Raw genomic sequence first — 21,448 nt, 5'->3', positions numbered from 1 at the left:
GTAGAAAGGAGGTGGAGAATAAGAAACTACATGAGTCGGAAGAGGAAGGAGGGACATGGGCATAAGGAGGGGTGTCCAGGGCTGAGTCTTTGTCCCTGACTTCCTGACTTAAAAGGGTTAAACGAATAAATCTGACCAAGAATGACTTCAGACAGCTGTGAAGTTGGCAAGGCCCTGTGTGCCCACTGCAGACCAGGTGACAGCACTGGGTTCGGGGATCTCTGGAAAGCCCAAGGGAGCAGGACCACTCCCATTCCCTTTTAAGGCCCCAGAAGGAAGGTGACTCATCCGAGCTCTGCCATGCAATGATGGCATCAATGTGGCCAGTGAGACCAGCACTGCCATCTCTGCCAAGTGCTTACTAGGGGAAGATTTTTTTTTTCCCCAATCTTGATTGAGGTCACAGGAAGGGAAACTTTAAACTGCTCATCCTAAGCGTTACAATAACAGCAGCTGACACTAGCTGGGTTCTGATGCCTTGCCAGACATGCTTCTGCTCCCCAGGGTCATCCTCTGATACTGGGTTTACTCTGATGCCCAGCTGACAGAGGCAGAAACTGAGATTCTGAACAGTAAACTCATTTTACCTGGTTACACATTCAGGAAGTATCAGTGCAAACCACTTCCCATTAAAAACTTGAGCCACACTTTCTGCTCTGCTACCTCCCAATATTCTGAAAAAAAAAACAAACAAACAGGTACTGTCAAGTTTAGGTACTGTCAAGTACCCTAAAAAAATAATAATAAAATAAAGCATGATCATGAGTCTTTCTTGATTTCTAAGCCGATGATCCTGGAACAGGAGTGTAAAGAAGTAGACACAGGGGCATTTGTCTTGCATGCAGCCAGCCCAGGTTCAATTCCCGGCATCCCGTATAGTTCCCCAAGCCGAGCAGAGCCAGGAGTATCTCTGGGTGTGGCCCCAAAACAAAAAAATCAAAAAAATGCATTTGGGGCCTGAGTAAAGTAGATAGGACCTCACCAAGTCCATAGGGTCCCATAGGGTCCCCCAAGCCCACAAGGAGTGATTTCTGAGTGCAGATCCAAGAGTAACCCCAAAACACCTCTGGGTGTGGCTCATCCCCCAAAATTAAGCACTGTTAAGCACTGTCCTACCCTTGTTCATCGATTTGCTCCATTGGGCCCAGTAGCGTCTCCATCGTGAGACTTGTTGTTACTGTGCTTGGCATATTGGATACGTCATGGGGAGCTTTGCCTTGTGGGCGAGATACTCTCGGTAGCTTGCCGGGCTCTCCAAGAGGGGCGGAGGAATCGAACCCGGCTCTGCTGAGCCGGCCGCTCACAACGCAAATACCCTACCACTCTGCTATCACTCCAGCCCCCTCGAAATTAAAAATATAAATAAAAAAATGTATTGGGGGTGAGGGAGGGTGGCAGGCCACATTAGGCAGTGCTTAGGAGGGGGGCGGGGGGCCATGGTGCTTAGGATCAAACTCAGGTCCTTGTGCATGTAAGACAAGTCCTTTGAGTCATCCCTCACCTCCTGCTTCCTGCCCTAAAAATTCATTTTTAGAGCAAGGGAACAGTTGGGGCTTTTTCAGTTGAAAAAGTCATGGTAAGGGTCAGAATGTTAATATAGCAGGTAGGGCACTTGACTTGCGCACAGCTGACCCGGATTCAATCTCAGGCATCATATATCGCCAGGAGTGATCCCTGAGTACATAGCCAGGAGTAAGCCCTGAGCACCACCAGGTGTGACCCTAAAAAGCAAAAATGAAAACAACAAGAAGTCATGGGAAGCTTTAAGCAGAGGTGTGGCCCTTTTTACTGGATGGGATGTAGATTCTGGAGTCCAGGAAGATATTATGATGGGAAGCAGGAGAAAGCACGTATAGTGCTGCAGCAGTTTGGTGGGGTTGGAGAAACCAGATCATATATGATCTGGGGCCAGTACTCACATATTATTCCTTACATTCTCAGAGGCCCCTGTCTAATAAAATGGAAGCATTTTAATTTAATTTATATATTTTTTGTTTTGTGTGGGTGCCCTCCTGGAGATGCCCAGGGGCTCCTCCTGGCTCTGCACTCAGAAACTTACTCCTAGTGGTGCTCAGGGGATCACATGGGATGTCGGGGATTGAGTCCTGGTTGGTTGTGTGCAAGGCTAGAGCTGTCCTATCGCTCCCTCCAACACTCTTTCTTGTTCTGAATATCTACTAGTGCATATACGAGTGACATGTCAGTGACATGCCCTGTGTGACTAGACTGACGCTTCCTTTTTTTTTTTTTTTGTTTATTGGGTCACACCCGGCGATGCACAGGGGTCACTCCTGGCTCTACACTCAGGAGTTACTCCTGGCGGTGCTCAGGGGACCATATGGGATGCTGGAAATCGAACCTGGGTTGGCCGCGTGCAAGGCAAACACCCTACCTGCTGTGCTATTTCTCCAGCCCCATAGACTGACGCTTCCTGATGGAATGAGTCAAACAACCCCTTCAAAGTGATCTTTGGGACAGGAGAGAGAGAGAGTGGGAAGGATATTTGCCTTGCACACAGTTTACCAGGATTTAATCCTTAGCACTCCCTCTGGTTCCACGAGCACTGCCAGGAGTAATTCTTGAACACAGAGCCAGGAGTAAGCCCTGAGCATTGACTGAGTGGCCCAAAAACAAAACAGGGGGAAAAAGTGACCTTTCATCCTTCCTTTTTTCACCTCTATAAAGTGAGACAGTTCAGGGGTGAAGGTCTTGCCTGCTGAGACGGGCTAGAACCCTGTCATCTCAGGGGCCCCAGCCACAGCTGGGAGCACCCTGTGCACCACGGGTGTGGCCCAACAACAAACAAACGTGGTTGCCGAGAGGAAGGTGGTGCCACAGTCACCTGCCTCAGGGCTGCGAGCCAAGGAGGGGGCGGGGACGGCCACCCGACTCCAGGGATGCGGGCGGGGGCAATTCGGGCACTTCCTGGAGAACTGGGGGCTTCCAGCAAATAGCCAAATCAGCAAATCTGCAGCGCCTCACTAGCGGGGTCATCTGCGCCCAGCCCCGTCCCCCGCTGCCGTCCCTTCCTCTTCACCCACGCCACCCCCAATCCCCCCAAACCCTCCAACCCCCACGGTTCGCGGTCTGGTGAACCATTTCTGCTACTCCGTGGGGAGGCCCCTGGCGCTTTCGCGCGGTTCCGCGAGAGGGCGGACTCAGCCCAGAAACGGATTGAGGTGCACGAGAGTCGGCACTCCCCAAAGTCCCGCCGAACGGTCACCACCGCGCGGAGATCAGAGGACACTCCGGCCGCCCGGACACCCGGCCACGCCACCACCACCACCAAGCCCCGCCCCTTTCATCCAGGCCCCGCCCCGCCCACAGGCTGGTCCCGCCCCGCCTACACCGGGTCAGGCCAGGCCCCGCCTACAACTGGGCCCCGCCCCATCCACGGCCAGGCCCCGCCCCGCCCGCGGGCCTCCACGCCGCAGGGAACCCTGGGAAGTGTAGTTGGGCGCTGTTCCGGGCTGAGCGTCCTCCCAGTGGCCAAGGGCGTCTTAGGTCCCGCTGACCCCTCGCCAAGGCCAAGTCCAAGAGCCGCCGAGAGGCGGCGAGACGGTGAGCTGGCTGCTGGAGGATCGGTGCTGTAGGGCCCTGGACCAGTCCCGTGACCTGTGCCAGCTTGTAGATGTCCTGGGAGTGCACGAGGCCAGGCGTCCAGTGCCCCGCCTGCCCTTCGCGGCCTGACAGACCTTCCCAAGGCAACTCCGGCCCCAGAAATGTGTGGAAGTCCAAGGCCAGCACCTGTGCCCCAGCCCATGACATTACTCCCGCTGGCACTTGGACTTGTCCCTCCCTGTCCAACCCAAGGCACCTCCAGCCAACTCTCCATGTACTCAGAAATGTTTTATATTTATTTCCCAATATCTGACAATTTGCGTTTTTTTACAAAGTTAATAAACGATGGAGGTGTGAGTCTGTAGGACCCCCACCTGGCTGGGAACTGGAGGCGATGAGCACTGAAGCCATTTAAAACTCACTCAACTCCGGACCGCTGCCCTGGCCTCTAAAGTCCTTCCCAAAGTATGAGATGGGGGCACTCCGAGGATGCGGGGCTTCCCTCCTAAAGGGGGCTCCGAGCGTCCTGTTTGGGCGTCTGAACCGCCGCGGGCTCTGCTGGCGGGGCGTTGGCCAGGGCCCAGAGGTGGCGCTGGCGCCGCTGCTCTTGTCGCTGTGCTAGCTGACGCAGCTGCTTCCGGATGGCCCAGAGCACCAGGTACACTTCCCGCAGCATCTCCGCCTCCTTCGACCCCAAGGGGGACGAGGGCTGCAACTGGGAGGAAACGGAGCTAGAACTCACCTGTGACTAGGAGAGAGAGAGAGAGGACAGATATGTTGCAAATGGCCTGGTGTAGAGAGGCCAGTGAAACCACAGACATCAGATGCTACATTCATCAACCTCCCTCTCTGTCTCTGTTCAGGTGCCGCCTCACCCAAGAAGCCGCCTCAGACTGCCTGTCCTTTTGTTTGCCCCTTCAGACACTTTTCACACACTATGTGTTCTGGGGGCCACTCCTCCCAGTTCAGTGTTTGGGCTGGGCAATGTGATGTAGCTTGGGCCTAGTGGGGAACACTAGGGCCACACTAACTGGTGCTGTAGATTGGGGTTGGGGTATGAGGTGCTATGAATGGAATTCTAAACCTTGCATACACATGGCCTGAGCCTTGCGCTTTGAGCTGGGCTCGTCTCTAGTCTCCACTGGTGTCTTAGCTGGCAGGATGATTTGTTTGCCCAGCAAATTCCACTGCCCTGGGCATCTCTACTTTTCAGCTGTCTCGTTCCGATGCCCTGGGCTGGCTATCTTCTCCCACAGCCTGCACCTTCCCTTCCTTCCCCTCCTAGCCACGCTGTTCTGGCTTCCCTCACCCTGTGGTCCTCAGCGTTAGCAGATGTTGTATGTGCGAGGGATCAAACCTGGGTCAGCTCTGTGCAAGGCAAGCGCCCTATCGGATGCTATATTGTCTCTGCAGCCTATTGGAGGCACAATTCTATATTAATTATTTGTTTGGGGAGGGCCACACTCAGCAGTGGTCAGGGTAAACTCCTGGCTCTGTGCTCAGGGATCACTCCTGGTGGGCTCAGGGACCATATGCTATGTCGGTGGTTGAACTAGGGTTGTCCACACGCCAGGCAAGCGCCCTGCCCATTGTACTATTGCTCTGGCCCCTGCTTTGCCATTTTAGCCCCAGTCCCAGACCCTTCATTCGATCTGCAGCTTCAAGATAATTGTAGGTTACAAAATGCAGTTGTAAGAAATAATAGTTTGGTTTTTCTTTAACTGGGCCTGTGGGCAGGCTTTGCACGAGGGCTCATGTTTGATGTCCAGCAACTGGGCTAAGGATAAGGCTCATCAGCTTGCCCTGCGTATGTGTTTCGTCCCTGGCACCACCAAAACCGAACCACAAGCCAATAGCAAGTGAGATTTCCAGCACCCTGTGGTCCCCAAGGTACTTCTGGGAGCGACTCCTGAGCACCAAGCTAGGAATATTCCATAAACACTGCTGGGCATAAAACCACACACACACACACACACACACCCCACATACCCCATCACTGCTGGGCGTAAACACATACACATACACAAACACACACACACACACACACACCATCACTGTTGGGCGTAAAACCACACACACACCACAAACCCCATCACTGCTGGGCATAAAACCACACACACACATACACCATCACTGCTGGGTGTAAAATCACACACACACACACACACACACACACACACACACACACACCATCACAGACTTCCTATTTGATCTTTGCCAGTTTCCCCAAATAGTGGAATCTTGTGAAACTATAGTACAATTTCCCAGTCAGGACACTGACAGTAGCAGTTCATGGGTGGTGATTACACTTGTCCAGTTTTACTGGAAGCTGAGCGTGTGTTCCTGTGTGTGTGTGTGCGCGCGCGCGCGTGCGTGTGCGTTTGTATGCATTTATATTTGACCCAATTTTACATCACACGTACAAGTTCACAGGTTCACATTGAGGACAGTTGAGGCACTTCCTTCCTCCCAAGGGTCCCTAACATAGCTCTGTGGAGCCCACCTCACCTCCAAATCCTGCAGCCCCAGCAGTAACTGAGCACTAAGTACTGGGCTGCTGATTCAGTGGTAAAGGACGACCCTTGCAGCCACAAGACTGGGGTTCAATCCCTGGCTCTGCCCTGCAACCTCTGCTTAAAAAAAAAAAAGGAAAAGAGGGACCTGGGGAGGTGTATGATAGAGAAGGCACCTGGCACGTGGCCAACCCAGGTCTGATCTGACACCACTGTGGCCTCCCAATCCCTCCAGAAACACAGACCAAAAGTGACCACGGGCACCACCAGTGTGCCCCCCCCCCCCACCTCCCGCCCCACCAAACAAAAACAAAACAGACAAAAAAGTATGCTGGGGAAAAAAAGGAAAAAGGCTAGGATGTGGTTCCGGGCGAGCACTGAGTTTGATTCCTGGACTGCCAGAATAAATCAATCAAATGGCTCCCTCTCTGGCCGAGAAGTGAGCGGATGTGGTCACCTCACTCTGAACCGTCACCATGAAGAAAACTGCACAAACGTTCACACGCCGGTTTCTGCGCCACCGTGTGGGTCTGACACGAGCCACAAGAGACAGGACGCCTCGAGCTGCCGAGAAACCGTTTCCCAGAACGGCCACAACCACCTCCGGGCCCGCCAGCACAGTGTCACTGCTGGGGAACATTCTGGATCCAAACCCGGTCATGGCCCTCCTCTGCTCAGGGGCTTCCGTTGCTCTGAGGGCCAACGAGGCCAACTCCATGGTGGGAGTCAGGCCCCTCAAGCCCTCCACTCCCTACTCCACCCCTATGGGGGCTCAGCTTCGTGGGACTTGGGGTCTCCACTGTTCCGTGCTCCATGCCTGCTACATTCCGGACCCACAAAGCCTGTCTGATGGGGGGCTGCAGATGTGGGTGGGTCAGCTCCGTGCCCCACTGAGTGCCTTATGCGCGGTTTCTACATGCAAGCGAAAGGAGTGCTGGACCCTAGGGAGCTGGCACTCACCTTCCAGATGCATTTCTGCAGGGTGGAGACCATGAAGGTGGAGACAGACTGCATGGCTGTGCGGGGCAGCTGCAGTAACGAGCGGCGGGGGCGGCCTCCCATGCTCCCTTCCACCCTGTCCGAGGGGGCTTTGGGGGGCTCATTCTCCTTGGGGACCAGGGCCTCCGTGGGCGGCTCCGCCCGCGTCAATGTCTCGACCACCTTGCACTTCTCTACTTCCGGCACTGTGAGCTTGCCGGGGTCAAGGGGCTTCGGCTGGGGCGGCTTCGCTCGGCGTTTCCAGAAAAAGACCTGTGGCAGACGGGGCCGGTGAGGGGATGGCAGGGCAGGGTAGGGCAGAGAGACGAGGGCCCGGGGGGTGGGGGTACACCGGGATGGGTGTCTCACTCCCCATCCCGCCTCTTCCCACCTGGCTGAAGGCCAGTGTTGGGGGGCTGCGGTGGGACCCCTTTTCCGCCCCAGGAGGGAGCATCCCTGAACTCACCCAGCCAGTGATTTTCTTCCAAACCCAGTGGAAGATCCTCATGAAGAACGCCATCCCTGCCACGGTACCTGCTGCACCACACCAGGGCCGCGTGTGCAGGACAGAAGCAGCATTTGGGAAGGGGGCGAGGAAGGGGGATCAGAGACCAGTGAGCCCAGCACCACGGGAGACGCAGGGCGGTTGGGGGCGGAGGGGTCACGACGCCCCCCCAATACACGTCCTGGGCTTTCCTCCCCTCCCTGAGCAGGGAGAGGAGTTGAAACAGAAAAGAATCTGAGGGAGGGAAGGTTCTAGCCCATTGTGAGCCTGACCTGGCCCTCACCCCGCCCCACCCCACCCCCCAAGGCTCTCGGGACCCCCAGAACCAAGCTCTGTGGAGGCGGGAGGTTGCCGGCCAGTGGGATTTTTGTGGGGTGTCCTCTGCCCCCCTCACCTCACAGCGGTGCCCCGCAGGCGAGGTCAACTCCTGGTACTGCCGGTACCACCTCTCGGGAGGGGGGGGCGGTGGGAGGGGGATGCACAGGTCCAGAAGGGCCACCGAACCAGACCAGGCCTGCATCTCAGGTCTGTAAGGTGGGGGAGCCTGCCCCGTCTTTCTCTGCTTCCCCCCTTCCCCACTAGATGGGGTGCTTCTCCCTACCTGCCTCCAGGCCTGGCCGGAACCCAGGCTGGCGGGGAGGGGTGGAGGCCGCGGAGGAGCCAGGCCAGGCTGGCAAGGGCGCCGTGTGCCCGGGAACCTGGCCCACACCCAGTGCAGAGACAAGAGGACCATTCAGGGCCCCCCGCCCTGCCCCCACGCAGCCACCCGGATCCAGCCCACAGAGGGGACACGCTGGGAAGCGGGAGGTGGGTCCGGCACAATCTCCAAAGGCCTCATTGTTCCCCTGGTGCCCCCAGCACGTGGGCACACGCCCCTCTCCCTCCCGCAGCCTGGCCCGGCCTGGCCCTTCCCAGGACCCAGGCCGCCAGCCTCCCACCCTGGGCAACCCTGCCCCCCACCCCCACCTCCTGGGACTGCTCTCAGCCTCCGGGACCTTCCCCATTTGAGAGGCGGCCTTGAGGGGCACAGCCAGCCTTGGGGGATGGGGGGGTGCTCCCCTGGAACAAGCAGCGAGATTCCAAGCTTCACATTCAAGTTTCTTCAGAAGTTTTAATTATAATTATTATTTTCATAACAACCTGAATCCCAGAACTTCCAGATACTGTCCATTCTCCCTCCCCTGGGCAGAGGAGGGGTGCAGCAAGGGAAAGAGGGGAGGGGGGAGGGGGGGATCTCCTGGGGGCCCGCGACTCCCCCCAGTATCTTCCGCTGGGCTTCCGGAGCACCTCAGGATGGGGCAGGGGGGGATGCGCTCTTTGACACCCCAGTCCTTAAGTCCTCCCCTTCCATGCGGATGCCAGGGGACAGCCCAGCCCAGCTCCTGGGGACTCTGGGGACATGTAGGGGGGGGCGGGGGACAATAACGAAGGGGACCAGGCCAAGTCTGTGCCTTCAACCCCCAACCCTGGGGGTCCAGGAGGCATTAAAGCTGCATAGGGTGGGGGTGGCAGCGGGGGCACCCCCAAAGGCACATTGTGAGGGTAGGGGGGCTCAGACCGAGGGCCCGTTGGGCGCGGGGGGTCCCAGGCGGGGCAGAGTCCCGGAGGGCAGCTGGGCCAGCTGCTCGGGGCTGGCCAGGGCACGCAGCAGCCCGTTCTCCTGCTCCAGCGCCGCGTTCCGCTCCGCCAGCTCCCGGATCTGCTCTTTCAGCACCTCCACCTCCTCCCGCACCGCGAACATGAGGTGCGACTTCACCAAGTCCTGCAGAGCGGCGGGCGACCCACGTCACATGCCGCCACTGCCCCTTCCCCAAGCCCGAGGGGCAGCCCAAGGGCTGGGGGACGCGGGGCAAGGCAGGAGTGAGGGCCGGGGACCCCGGGGCAGCCAAGCGGGGCATCCTGACCCTGGACTCTCCAGGGGAGGGGGACCCCCCCACCCCCGCTATGCTGCTCTTACCATAGCCTGCTCGATCTTGTTGTCGATGCCCACCAGGTTTCCAGAGCTGCTGGAGAGAGGGGGGAGATGGGGTGAGGGGCAGTCAGTGGGGGGCAGCCTCTGAGCCCAGTAGCCACGGGCTCCCCAACCCCGTCCGCACCTGGGGCAGCAGAGGATCAGGGACAGGAGGGTCTTGTCCATGCCCCGGCGCGAGGAGGGCCACTGCCCGGGCACCCCCAGGCCCCGGGCGGGTGGGGGTGCAGAGGCCCCTCGGATAGGGGAGGGCCCCCGCGGGGAGCAAGGAGAGGAGACGCAGCCTCTTTTCCGGGGAGGCCCTGGGGCTGTGGCCCCCGTGCGCGTCTCGTAGGAGGACACCAGGGACCTGACAGAGACTGCGGGTTGGGCCATCCCCGAGGGCAGACGCTGTCTCCCAAGGGCTGCCTGGGGGGCTCAGAGCCCCCCGGGGCAGAGCGGGGTCCTGTCGGTGCCAGGCGGGCAGAGGAGACAGCGCCTGTGGGGGGGACTGCCCTGAAGATATACACAGCCGCCCCCCCAGGCAAAGCCTGGCCGTGATTGGCTCCTCGGGGACACGGGGACCCCCTCCCACCAGCGTCAGGGTGGGCGGGAGTTGCCAGCCGCGGGCAGTGCCAGTGTCCCCATTCGCCCTGGCACCCGGCCCAGACACAGGGGAGGGGGCCGGGAGGGGGGAGTCGGGTGGGTGGCAGGAGGGGCCATGGGTGGGGGAGCCCTGGCCGCCCCTGACTTCTGACCCCACCATCATCCCCTCCCCCAGATGCAGGAATGCAAAAGCACAAACTGCTGGCCTTTCAAGGGGCCAGGAAAACCCATGTACAAAACCCCACACTCGGGGTTCCCCCAGGGGATGGGAACCATGGCAACAGACACCCTGCTGCCTCTCAGGTCTTGGGTTTGGGGTCCGGGTATGGGTCGGAGGAGAGAGGAAGGGGGCCTAGGAGGTACCCGCGCCCTGCAGGAGGCCTGGAGCAGGCCTGGTGGTAGTTTGCCAAGTGGCCACCAGAGGGCGACTCCAGCCTGGCTCAGTGGTCCCCAGGGCCAGCCCGTGGGTCCCAGCACCTGGCTCTCCCTTCAGTGGGCTCCTGCGGCAGGCCTGCACAGGCCTTCGCACCCTGCCCTGGCCGCCCAGGCGCTCATTCCTAATCACTCAGGCCCCCGCTGGGGGGCGGGGTCGCACCCAGGCTCCGACCCACCCCTGACCTGCCTCCAGGTGCCCTCGGTCCTCAGCTCGCTCTGCGTAGGCGCCCCGCAAGCTACATCCTGCACCCAGCCCTTCTTCTGCCTGTCGGCTCCAAGCTGCTTCCCTGGGGGGGGGGGGGGGGACCAGCGCTCACTCAAGGTGACACTGGGTGAGGCCATGCAGCCAGGCAGGGGGCAGGAGGCTGCTGGGAATTTTCCATTTCTCATCCCGGCTCAGATGCAGCAGGTGTGGACAGGTGGAGAACAGAGGGGATGACCAGGCCCCCAAGAAGGCCCAGGATGGGGTGGGGTGCAGCTCCGAAGGGCACTGGAGATTCTCCCCGGTGCTGGGGGTTGAGGGGAGCCGCCCAGACAGCTGGCTAGGCGAGGGCCGTTAGCAGCTATTTCCAGCCAAGACAGACTGGGGGCCCCGGCACCCCAAGGACAGAGAGGTAGAGGGGCAGATCCACAGGAAGGAGAATACTGGCTCTGCCCAGCGGGCATGGGGGCAAGGATGCCAAGAAGGAGGCTCGCTGCACACTCTAGGGGTAAAGGCAGCTCAGATAGAGAAGGGAGCACCAAATAAAGGGTGTTGGGAAGATCCGCCCAGGATGGGAGATGCATGTTGAAAGTAGACTATAGACCGAAAACGACTGTCAGACTGCCACTCGATGCCTCTTTTGCAAACCACGGCACCCAATAGGAGAGAGAGAACAGGGGGGAGTGCCCTGCCAGAGGCAGGATGGGATGGGGGGATGGGGGGGTGGGAGGGATACTGGGATCAGTGGTGGTGGAGAATGGGCACTGGTGGAGAGATGGGAACTCGATCGTTGTATAACTGAAACCCAAGCACGAAAATTTGTAAGTCTACAACTGTACCTCACGGTGTTTCACTAAATTAAAAAAAAAAAAAGAGAGAGAAGGAGCCTTGCTCTTGCCAGAAATAAAGGAATAGTACAACAATAAACATTTGTTGGCTGTGAGATGACTATCTCCTGTTTGCCTGACGCTTCAGATGGGGACTTTTTCCACGCTCACACTGAGACGTGATGGGGTCCCGGCCCCCAGGCCCTTCCTGGGCACTGCGCTGGAATTCCCGGGCAGGAAGTTTGGGGATGGCTGGCAAGGGGCAACCCTCATCACAAGCCTAAGAGGAGCCGGTGGGGAGCAGAACACGCCCTTTCTTCGCGCCATTCCCTGCCGTCATCTGCAGGAACCTCCCTGAGCTCCAGACTCTGCCGGTGTGTGGCGCCCACTGGAGTTGTTTGGGGCTCAGGACACACCTGGGGGGACACAGGGTCCACCTCATTCCCTAAGGCTGGTCAAGTGAACCCAGCTCGCAATCCAGTGGATGATACAAAGGGCGGGGGGGGGGGGGGGGGGGCGGAGACTGCAGGCCAAGGGCCATCCTACAGCCACATGTGCCTAGGAGCCCCGGGGGGTTGGGCCTGAGACTTCCTCCTGGGTCTCAGGTGCCTTTGGGGTGGGGGTGCAAGGGAGTCTGGCTATGTGCCCAGCCTGGGAGAACTGTCCCTGCAGTCCCAGGAGAAAGGACAGCTGAGACGGTGGCAGGACACGGCTGTGGGCTCCGACCCAGGGTCTCATGGTGCCAGTACCCCTGGGCAAGTTCCTCAAACCCTCCTCCTCCTCCTCCTCCTCCTCCTCCTCCTCCTCCTCTCTTCCATCTTTTCATCAGAAATGTGGGCCTTGGGGCCGGAGCCATAGTACAGCGGGGTGGGCATTTGTCTTGCACGTGGTTGACCCAGGATCAATCCCCAGCATCCCATATGGTCCCCCAAGCACCTCCAGGAGTGACTGCTGAGTGTAGAGCCAGGAGTAAGCCCTGAGTATGGTCGGGTGTGACCCAAAAAGCCAAAATAAGAAAAAAAAAGTGGTTTATGGGGTGCCTCTTAAGAGATGTGTGAGAAGGAGCCGCAGCGCCTGACCCAAGGGACACAACTGTTCACTTGGGTTCCCAAGTCCTGGGGTTCATTCTCTATAACGCCAGATCTGTACCAACCCACCCCCCACGCATCCCTCCACCCATCTTCCCCTTGGCCCACGCACCTTCTAAGGACCAGCCTGAAGAGACCCAGGTGCTGGGGGTGTCTAAAGTCCCCCTCCCCGCTTCTCCGATTCTGCTCTGGGTCAGAGGCACGCCTCAATCTCCCATCCCGGCTCCGGCCCCAGCCAGCTTGGCCTCCAAAGGGAGGCTTCCCAGGCCTGCTTGCAGCTGGCTGGTGTTCTCACCAGCTGGGCACAAGCAGAGCCACTGAAGTGGGGGCTTCACACCCCATTCCAGGGGGCCAAGAAGGGGGTGGCCCAACCCAAACCCGCTGGCCCAGCAAGGCGAGGCTTGAGGGACCGGTCAGACTGGGGTCAGGCTGGGGTGCATAGAGGGGGTGGGACAGAGGGAGGGAGGGAGGGAGGGAGCGGCCCGCTGAGCAGGGGAGGAGGGGGAGGAGGGGCGCTCTGGCCAAGGCCGCACCCCAGAGGGAGGGGTGGGTGGGAAGAGCTGAGAATAGCAGCCACAGGGCAGGCAGGTGACTCTGCTGGGCGACCCTGGCCGACCTCACACCTCACATTCCAGAGCCCAGCAGCCGCCCAGCCCAGCCCTAATGTGTCCCTGTTCCCCATGGCCCCCCACAGGGCCCTCAGTCTCTCCCTCTCCAGAGAACTCAGCCTCTGATGGGGGAAGGGGGAAGGGAAGCACCCACCAACTCCCAGCCCAGTCCTGGACGGCCCCCCCATTTCCTTCCATACAGGAAGTCCCTCCCCTGGAAGGCCCCACACAGGAAGTCCCACTCCTCCCCCTCAAACAGCGGCGGTGGCTCCCCAGGCCGGGGCTGCTATCAGTGCTCAGCCAGAAGGCCGCGCGGAGCCATCTGCATGCGATTGCGTCCCTCCCTTCCCACCCCGACAGCCCCGTGTTGAAACCCTGAAACGGGAAGTTCTGCCGCCCCTCCAGCCCAAGGCTTGTCCCCTGCATGGGAGAACTCCGAAGGTCCCGGGCTGCTCTGAGCTGGGCTGCACGTGGGCGGGGCGTCTCGGTCCCCAGTGCTCAGACCCCAGGGGTAGAAGCCTTGGCCCTGCTGGCTGGCCGCCAGAGGCCCACCTGGGCACAGGAAAATGCCTTCATCGGGGCCCAGAGACCCAAACCCTGCTCCTAGCTCATCTTTGGTTTTGCCTTTTGTTTTGGGGCCACACCTGGTGGTGCTCAGGGTGACTCCCAGCTCTGCACTCATGGATCACTCCTGGAGGGGCTCAGGGGATGCTATGGGGTGCCGCCAGAAATCGAACCCGGGTTGGCACGTGCACAGCCTGTGCCTTCCCCGCTATGCTGTCACTCAGGTACCAATTCTTAGTTCTTGTTTTTTGGCCAGCGATGCACAGGGGTTACTCCTGGTACATGCGCTTAGGAATTACTCCTGGCCATGCTTGGGGGACCATATAGGATGCTGGGAATCGAACCCGGGTCAAGCCACGTGCAAGGCAAACGCCCTTCCCGCTGTGCTATCACTCCAGCCCCTCGATTCTTAGTCCTAAAGACTGTAGAATTCACAGCGTGGCAAGTCTCGGATGTGTGTCCCCCCCAGCCCTCGGGGCCCCCAAACCATGCTATCCAGGGCTGCTATGAGTTCACCTTGAGGGGAGTTTCCCGAGGCCTCAGCCGGGGGCTGGGGGGCGAGACCACCTACCTGTCGTCATCACTGTCCAGGTGGCCGCTGATGGCCAGCATAGAGCGGGCCAGGCTGAGGCTCTGGGCAGCGGCCGCTCCGAAGGGGTCGGGCGACTTGGGGACCAGACTGGCATCCGGGAAGAAGAAGAGGGCGGGGGAGCTGGGGCGGGAGTCAAGGGGCACTGGCGGCACCTGGGGTGGAGAGGCGAGACATCACAGATGGGAAAAGGCGTGGTCACCTCCCCCTGTCCTTCACACCACCTTCCCCAGACCCATTACCCTTAGCTCGGGAAGGCAGCAGAAGGGGCCTGGGAAATGTCCTCCATCCCGAGGCCTCGGAGGGCGGACCCCTGGGGTATGAGAGCTGACCTACACCCCTCCATGGGCTGAGCTGAGACCCCCTCACTACTATGTTAATAAAGGGCCTTGAGGGCCACCTCTCTTGAAGTCAGGTCCCACAGTCGTATCATCTGAGCCAACCCCAGTCACTATGCTGACTCCCAGCACAGTGCTCAGTGGTGAGCTCCAACCTTCTGAATTTAGCTCCCAGTCCCAGCCTGACTTTTTTTTTCTTTTTGGGTCACACCCGGCAATGTACAGGGGTTACTCCTGGCTCTGCACTCAGGAATTACTCCTGGCGGTGCTCGGGGGACCATATGGGATGCTGGGAATCGAACCCGGGTCGGCTGCGTGCAAGGCAACTGCATACCCACTGTGCTATCGCTCCAGTCCCCCCCAGCCTGACTTTTTAATTTTTGTTTTGAGGCCATACCTAGAGGTGCTCAGGGCTAACTCCTGGCTCTGTGTTCACTCCTGGCCGTGCTAGGGAGACCATCTGAGGTCTCAGAAATCGAACCCGGGTTGACCACGTGCAAGGCACAACACCCTCCCATTTGTACTACTGTTCAGGCCCCAACCGGGCCTCTAAAAGCCGTTCAAGGGACTAGAGCGATAGTACAGCGGGCAGGGCGTTTGATCCCCAGCATCCCATATGGTCCCCCAAGCATCGCCAGGAGTAATTCCTGAGTGCAGAGCCAGGAGTAACCCCTGAGCATCGCTGGGTGTGACCCAAAATAGCACTGTAGCACTGTCCTCCCATTGTTCATCAATTTGCTTGAGCGGGCACCAGTAACGTCTCCATTGTGGGACTTGTTACCATTTTTGGCATATCACAAGCGCCACGAGGAGCTGCCGGTCTCCCTGAGAGGGACGGAGAAATCGAACCCGGGTTGGCCGCGTGCAAGACAAATGCCCTACTCGCTATGCTATCGCTCCAGACCAGTGACCCAAAATATAGGCTGGAGCGATAGCACAGCGGGTAGGGTGTTCGCCTTACAAGCGGCCAACATGGCCGACCCGAGTTCGATTCCTCCGCCCCTCTCGGAGAGCCCGGCAAGCTACCGAGAGTATTTGATATGCCAGACACAGTAACAACAAAGTCTCCAATGGAGACGTTACTGGGCCCGCTCGAGCAAATCGACGATCAACGGGAGGGCAAAATATAATAATTTATGATAAATAAAAGCCACTCAAATGTCATTTCCTTGGACCCCCACTGCACAGACGGATCCCCCCCCCCTCCCCTAACCTGAGCTGAAGTGGGTGTATTTTTGCCTCAGCCGCTGGAAGGTAAGCACCAGGGGAACGGAACCCAGGACTGACCAATAGCTATTTGTAGAATGAATGAACCCTCAGAAAGGGGGCCCCTCTGTGCCCCCACACCAGCCTCGCAGACTCCTGGGGACTCAGGTGAAATCCAGCTGCTGCTCCGGCCGGGGGGAGGTGGAGCGTGGGCAAGACACAGCCCAAAGGGGGGGGGGGGCATAGGAACAAGACGCCTCTGTGAGGCCCCAGAAGGCCCCAGCTTCTAAGAAAGCCAAGAACAGGGAGAGCAGAAGAAGGGGGCCCTGGCGGTGCCCTCGTCCTCCTGTGGGGGGAGGGGGGTGCTGCAGGCAGGCCAGGGGCCAGTGAGAGGGCTAGGTCTGGCCAGGGAGGCCCGGGCAAGAGAGAAGCGCAGAGGCAGCAGAACTGGGTGTTCAGGAAGCATGCGGGGACCCCCCCATCTTTTCCCGAGGGAGGAACGGAGGCAAGGGGGGGCAGGAGGGGTGTGAGTCCGGAGGGGGCGGGGGAGCCGGTCCCGACCGGTCCTGACAGGGCCCAGACGCCCAGACTCCGGCTATTTTTATACCGTGGTTTGTGCCCAAGGCCAGGAGGCGAGTTCCCATCCTCATGGGCCTCCCCGCCTCGCCTCGCAGGGGTCACTCTCTCCTCCGGGACCCAGACTCCACCTCCCCCACGATGACCCGGGCATCCTGCCCCCTGGCCCCCCAACCCCCGCTGGTTCCTCTTTTGGAGACAGGAAGCCCCTGCTCAAGAGTTTAACTCTTTCTCAGGCGCCCCTCATCCAGCCCTCTCCGTGGGGGCCCAGACAGACAGCTGGGGACCAGAGGGACCACCCAGCCAATCCCCTGGGTCTCCCTCTACCCCCTGACCTAGTGCTCTGAGTCTGGGCTTAGGACAAACTTGGGGCTGCGGCTGGATTGGAGGACGAAGCCTCCAGCTTTGGAGAGGGGGTACAATGCAAACTCAGGGTGGGGATGCCAGCTTCCTGCCTCTCCTCCAGAGACCCCAACTCCTAGGAGCAGTTTTTTGGGGAGCAGGACAAGGTGGTGGTGGTGGGGGCAGCCTGCCATGAATTGGGGTGGGGGGGCTGGGCACCCCCCACCAGACCGGAAGAACCTCAGCTGAGATGGTACCCAGAGGGGAACAAAGACACGTGCATTCCCGGGGCGAGGGGGGGAGGGCCCCTGACCGATGGGGGCCGCGTGGTGGTCCTGGCCGGGTCCAGGATGGGGCTCCCGCAACCACACAGCCTTCAGTGTCTCCCCGCCCCGGAAGCCAGCGCTTACCTGCCCCATCTCCTCTGGCGCCACCACCTCCGTTCTTAGCCGCACGGCTCCATCCTTGGCTTGGGACAGGGGAGGGGTGCCCCCGGCAGAGCCCCCAGACTCCACTTCCACCTTCAGGGAGGGCTGGGGCGTGGCGGCCCGGGAAGTGCCCGCACTGCCCCCAGGCCCGGGCTCTGGGGGGCGCTGCTGCGGTGGTGAGGCTGACAGGGGTGGTGTCTCCGCTTTGGCCTTGGCGGGCACCCCCAGCTGGCCCAGCCCCCCGGTTAAGGAGCGGGCCTGAGGTCCTGGGGAGCTGGGGGGCGGGCGGAGCCAGGTGGTCGGGCCCTGAGTCAGGCCTGGCTGCGGGGTCGGGACGCCCAGGCCCAGGGTGGCCAGCTCCAGCCGGGAATCCAGAGAGCGGCCCCCGGTGCCCCCCGCGGCCCCTCGGATCCCCTCCAGCAGGCGGCCAAAGGTGGGGGGCTCCAGGTCTCTCTCGTAAACATCCACACACGTCCAGCGGCCCCGCCGGTAGGGCTCCCCCAGACCTTGGGGCAGCTTCACCACCCGGAAGCGGGAGGAGGCAGGGGCCCCGGGAGGCGGGGAGCCGTTCCTCGGGGTGCTCTTGCCCCCTGGCTCTGGGACGGGCTCTCCGTTGGGCAGGCGGGGCGGGGGTGCAGCGGGGGTCGGTGGGGTGGGGGGCTCGGACCCCCCGGGGCTCCCCGGGCCCTCGTAGTCCGTGGTGACGCTGGTGATCTGGAAACTACTTTTCTTCCGGCCGCCACTCATGGTCTCTGGGGCTCACTCGGCACTTGGGCCAAGGTGGGCAGGGAGGGTGGGGGTGGCTGGGGTCCTAGAGGAAGAGCTCAGGCGCCCCTGGAACAGGGGGGCCACATGGCAGGGGCATCAGGGCCCCGGGGGACGTCTGGGTCCGACATGGCGGGAGGGCCTTGTGGGAACTGGGGGTGCCTGGCTGGTGACGGGCGAGCAGGGAGGGCGGCGGGAGGGGACCTCAGGGGCAGGTTTTTCCGGCTGTCGTCGCTGGCGGGCTCCAGAGCTGAGTTTGCAAACTGGAAAAAGAGCGAGAGAGCGAGTGAGAGAGAGGGGGGGAGCGGGAGAGAAGAGGGAGAGGGAGAGGAAGAGGGAGAGAGAGGGAACCCAGCACTGGGCAGGCCACCTCCGGGGCTTCCTCTCTGGGGAGCAGAACGGGGGAGGGGGGGGAACCGCCAGACACCCAGAGACAAAGAGACAGGCAAGAGAGAGACGGAGAGAGACCAGCGCCCGGGGCGGGGGGACACTCCGGGCGGGCATTTGTCGCCTGGGATTCGAACTCACGCTCGGGAGTGTCCTCGCGAGCCTGGCCACGGAGCAGGGGGGCGGCGGGGAAGCCAGTCCGCCGGCTGACCCGGGCCGGGCTCCCCGCATCCCCGGGCGGGGAGGGGGCTAGGCCCCGCCCCGCCCCGCCGCGCCGCGCCCGACCCCGCGCCCGCGCCCGCGCCCGCGCCCGAGCCCTACCTCTCTCGGCGGCGGCCGGCGCGCCGGCCCGGGTCCCGGCCACCCGGCGGCTCGGCGGGGCGGCCCCAGCGGCGCTCAGCGGCCGCGCCGTCCTGCTCCGGGGCCGCGCGTCGCCCCGCCGGGCATCGCCGCGCGAAGTTGGCGCTCCCCGCGCGCGCCCCCGCCTCCCCGCCGCGCCGGGCGCCGCCTCGGAAGTGCCGGGGGTCTCGGGAGCGACGCGGAAGGGGGCGGCTCGGCGCCCCGCGCGCCCGATCGTCCGGGTGGCGGCCGGCTCTCGGGGCCTCCGGCGTCTCCGGGCGCGCCCCGCGTGGCCCCGCCGCGTCCAGCTCCGGCCGTCGGCGCCCCGGGCCTCGGTGTCGGGCTTTCTCTCGGGCTGTTGACAACCCCCACACCAGGAAGTCCTGCCTCCTCCGGCCTGCTGACTGCTCCTCTCCTCCTCCTCCTCCTCCACCTCCTCCTCCTCCTCCTCCTCCTTCCCCTCTTCCTCCGCCCTCTCTGCCTCCTGGGGCTCCCGGCCAGCTGGCCCCAGGCCAGGCCCGCCGCCGCCGCCGCCGCGTGCGCTGGGGCCGGGCGGGGGGCCCGGGGGTGCCCCGGGCGCGCTTAACCCCACACCTGCCGGGCCCCAGCCGGGCTCGGCGCGGAGGGCGGGGCCCGGGCCCGGGGAAGGGGAGGGAGGCCCGGGCGGCCGCGGACTCCCCGGCCGAGGCGCTGCGTTGCCATTGGCCTGCGGGTCCCCCCCGGAGGGCCGGGCGGAGACTTAACCGGAGCGATACCGGGAGCGCCCCGAAAGCGCCCCGAAAGCAGATGTTAGGGTGCTCGGCCCGGCCGCGCGCGCGCGCCGCTTGCCGCAGTGTCTGGGGAGGAAAGGCCTGTTTCTCCTGGGTTTTTTTTTTTTTTAAATGTGGTTTCCCGTGGCACGTCTCCGACAGGCCCCAAGTGGAACGCGGCACCGTGAGCTCCCAGGCCTCCGTCCAGCCGCTTGAAGCGGGGCTTGGAGCCACACCCGGGGTGCTCCGAGGCTCCTCCCGGCTCGGTGCTCACTCCTCACGGGACTCGGGGGAGTAAGAAGGGGGGGCGGCTGGGGTTGTGGGGATGGAGCCCCCTGTCCGTCAGCTGGTCAGCTGCGTGCAAGGCCAATGCCCTGCCCATCTCCCCGGCATCCCCGCCCCCAACCAATGCAATTTGAACAACTCTCAACTCACGGGCAAACGTGTTTCATCTGTTTCCTCCCTCCCCGCCCAGAGCTTTTGCTTCGTCTTCTAGTTTGTGTTCATTTATTTCGTGTCTGTTTGGGCCCTCAGCCCCCTCCCCTGCCCTATTGCCTGGTATCTTCGCTCTCTTGTGCTGGAGTGTTTGAATCAAGGCCCAGCCAGGTCATTCCCCTGGCTCCGTGTGGAAATCAAGAGCCAGGAGGTTCAGAAAGCTGTCGTCAGTAGTGGAGCTGGGTCACACCTCACATGCAGCCTGTCCTTGTTCCCCCCCAACTCCCCATCAGAAGCCATGAAGACACCAACGTGCAACCGGGTCACCCAGATCAGCCAATAGCAGCTCCCGACCTCCCAGCGTTCCTTGCTCATTATCCAGCAATGAGATATATCCACAACAGGCCTACTATGTGCTGGGTGTGACAAATTAAAACCTCCATCTCTTTTTTTCTTGCTCTCTCTTTTTGATTTTTGAGTCAGACCCAGTTGTGCTCAGGGCTTACCCCTGGTCTGCACTCAAGGATCCTGGGGGGCCATATGTGGTCATTGTGGATTGAGCCCAGGTTGTCTTCATGCAAGGCTGTACTATCTCTCTGACTCTTCTACTGCATTTTCTTCCTTCCTTCCTTCCTTCCTTCCTTCTTTCCTTCCTTCCTTTCTTTGTCTTTCGGTCTTTCTTTGTCTTTCTTTGTCTGTCTTTGTGTGTGTGTGTGTGTGTGTGTGTGTGTGTGTTTGGCCTGCACCCAGTGATGCTCAGGGGTTACTCCTGACTCTGCACTCAGGAATCACTCCTGGCGGTGCTCTAGGGGACCATATGGGATGCTGGGGATTGAACCTAGGTCAGCCTCATGCAAGGGAAGCACCCTAACCACTGTACTATTGCTCCAGCCCTATATTTTCATTCTTTTTGCCTTCCTTCCTTCCCTTTCTTTCTTTTTCTTTTTTTCTCTCTGTCTTTCATTTTTGTTTTAAGGTCCCTCCCTCAACTGAATTCTGCCAGAATTTTTATTTTTTGCCAATCTCGTCTGTGCTTACAACCTGGCAGTGCTGCCTTTATTATTACTTAAGATTTTTTTTTTCTTTTTGGGTCATACCTGGCAATGCTCAAGGGTAACCTGGCTGGGGGACAGTATTTAGTGCTGGGTCTGCTGCATGCAAGGCCAACGCCTTCCCTGCTGTATTCTCTCTCCGGACCCATGGGAATTCTTTCACAGGAGCCACGCTCTGTAGTGCTGGTGTGGGGGTAATTGGTGGGAGAGACCAGACATTAGGATGTGCCAGGGATCGAACACGCCTCACATACATGGGGCGTGTGCTCCACCCCTCTCATATCTCCTGATGCCTGGAGGATTCATGTTAGTCAATCCACATCAAGGGACAACCATGGGTCTTTGCACCCAGGTTCCAAAGAAACAGCTTCTAATCAGGGGCCTGAGTGACAGTACAGCAGGGAAGG

General features: G+C 60.6%; 2 protein-coding genes across 3 annotated transcripts; both read right to left on the bottom strand.

Annotated features, from left to right (window-relative positions):
- Nucleotides 1-3,862: 3,862 nt before the first annotated feature.
- SPACDR (sperm acrosome developmental regulator) lies at nucleotides 3,863-7,136 on the bottom strand. The gene is made up of 2 exons (XM_056128307.1): nucleotides 7,035-7,136; nucleotides 3,863-4,309 (listed from the first exon to the last, which is right to left on the bottom strand). Exons 1-2 carry the CDS (start codon nucleotides 7,134-7,136, stop codon nucleotides 4,067-4,069), a joined length of 345 nt encoding a protein of 114 aa, XP_055984282.1. The 3' UTR covers nucleotides 3,863-4,066.
- Nucleotides 7,137-8,641: 1,505 nt separating this feature from the next.
- Nucleotides 8,642-19,215, bottom strand: TSC22D4 (TSC22 domain family member 4). 2 transcript variants are annotated; one of them, XM_056128259.1, is made up of 5 exons: nucleotides 18,788-19,215; nucleotides 17,297-18,342; nucleotides 14,407-14,579; nucleotides 9,515-9,563; nucleotides 8,642-9,319 (listed from the first exon to the last, which is right to left on the bottom strand). In XM_056128259.1, the coding sequence occupies exons 2-5, from the start codon at nucleotides 18,059-18,061 to the stop codon at nucleotides 9,110-9,112; spliced, it is 1,197 nt and encodes a 398-aa protein (XP_055984234.1). In that variant the 5' UTR covers nucleotides 18,062-18,342; nucleotides 18,788-19,215; the 3' UTR covers nucleotides 8,642-9,109. The 2 variants fall into 2 exon arrangements, with proteins under 2 accessions (XP_055984234.1, XP_055984235.1); XM_056128260.1 differs by having other exon boundaries at nucleotides 9,515-9,560.
- Between the last annotated feature and the right edge of the window lie 2,233 nt (nucleotides 19,216-21,448).

The sequence above is a fragment of the Sorex fumeus genome, unplaced genomic scaffold (assembly GCF_029834395.1).
Source record: "Sorex fumeus unplaced genomic scaffold, SorFum_2.1 ptg000064l, whole genome shotgun sequence".
NCBI classification, from domain to species: domain Eukaryota; kingdom Metazoa; phylum Chordata; class Mammalia; order Eulipotyphla; family Soricidae; genus Sorex; species Sorex fumeus.
The sequence above is the reverse complement of the archived record's forward strand: the minus strand, read 5'-3'. Positions and strand labels throughout refer to the sequence as shown.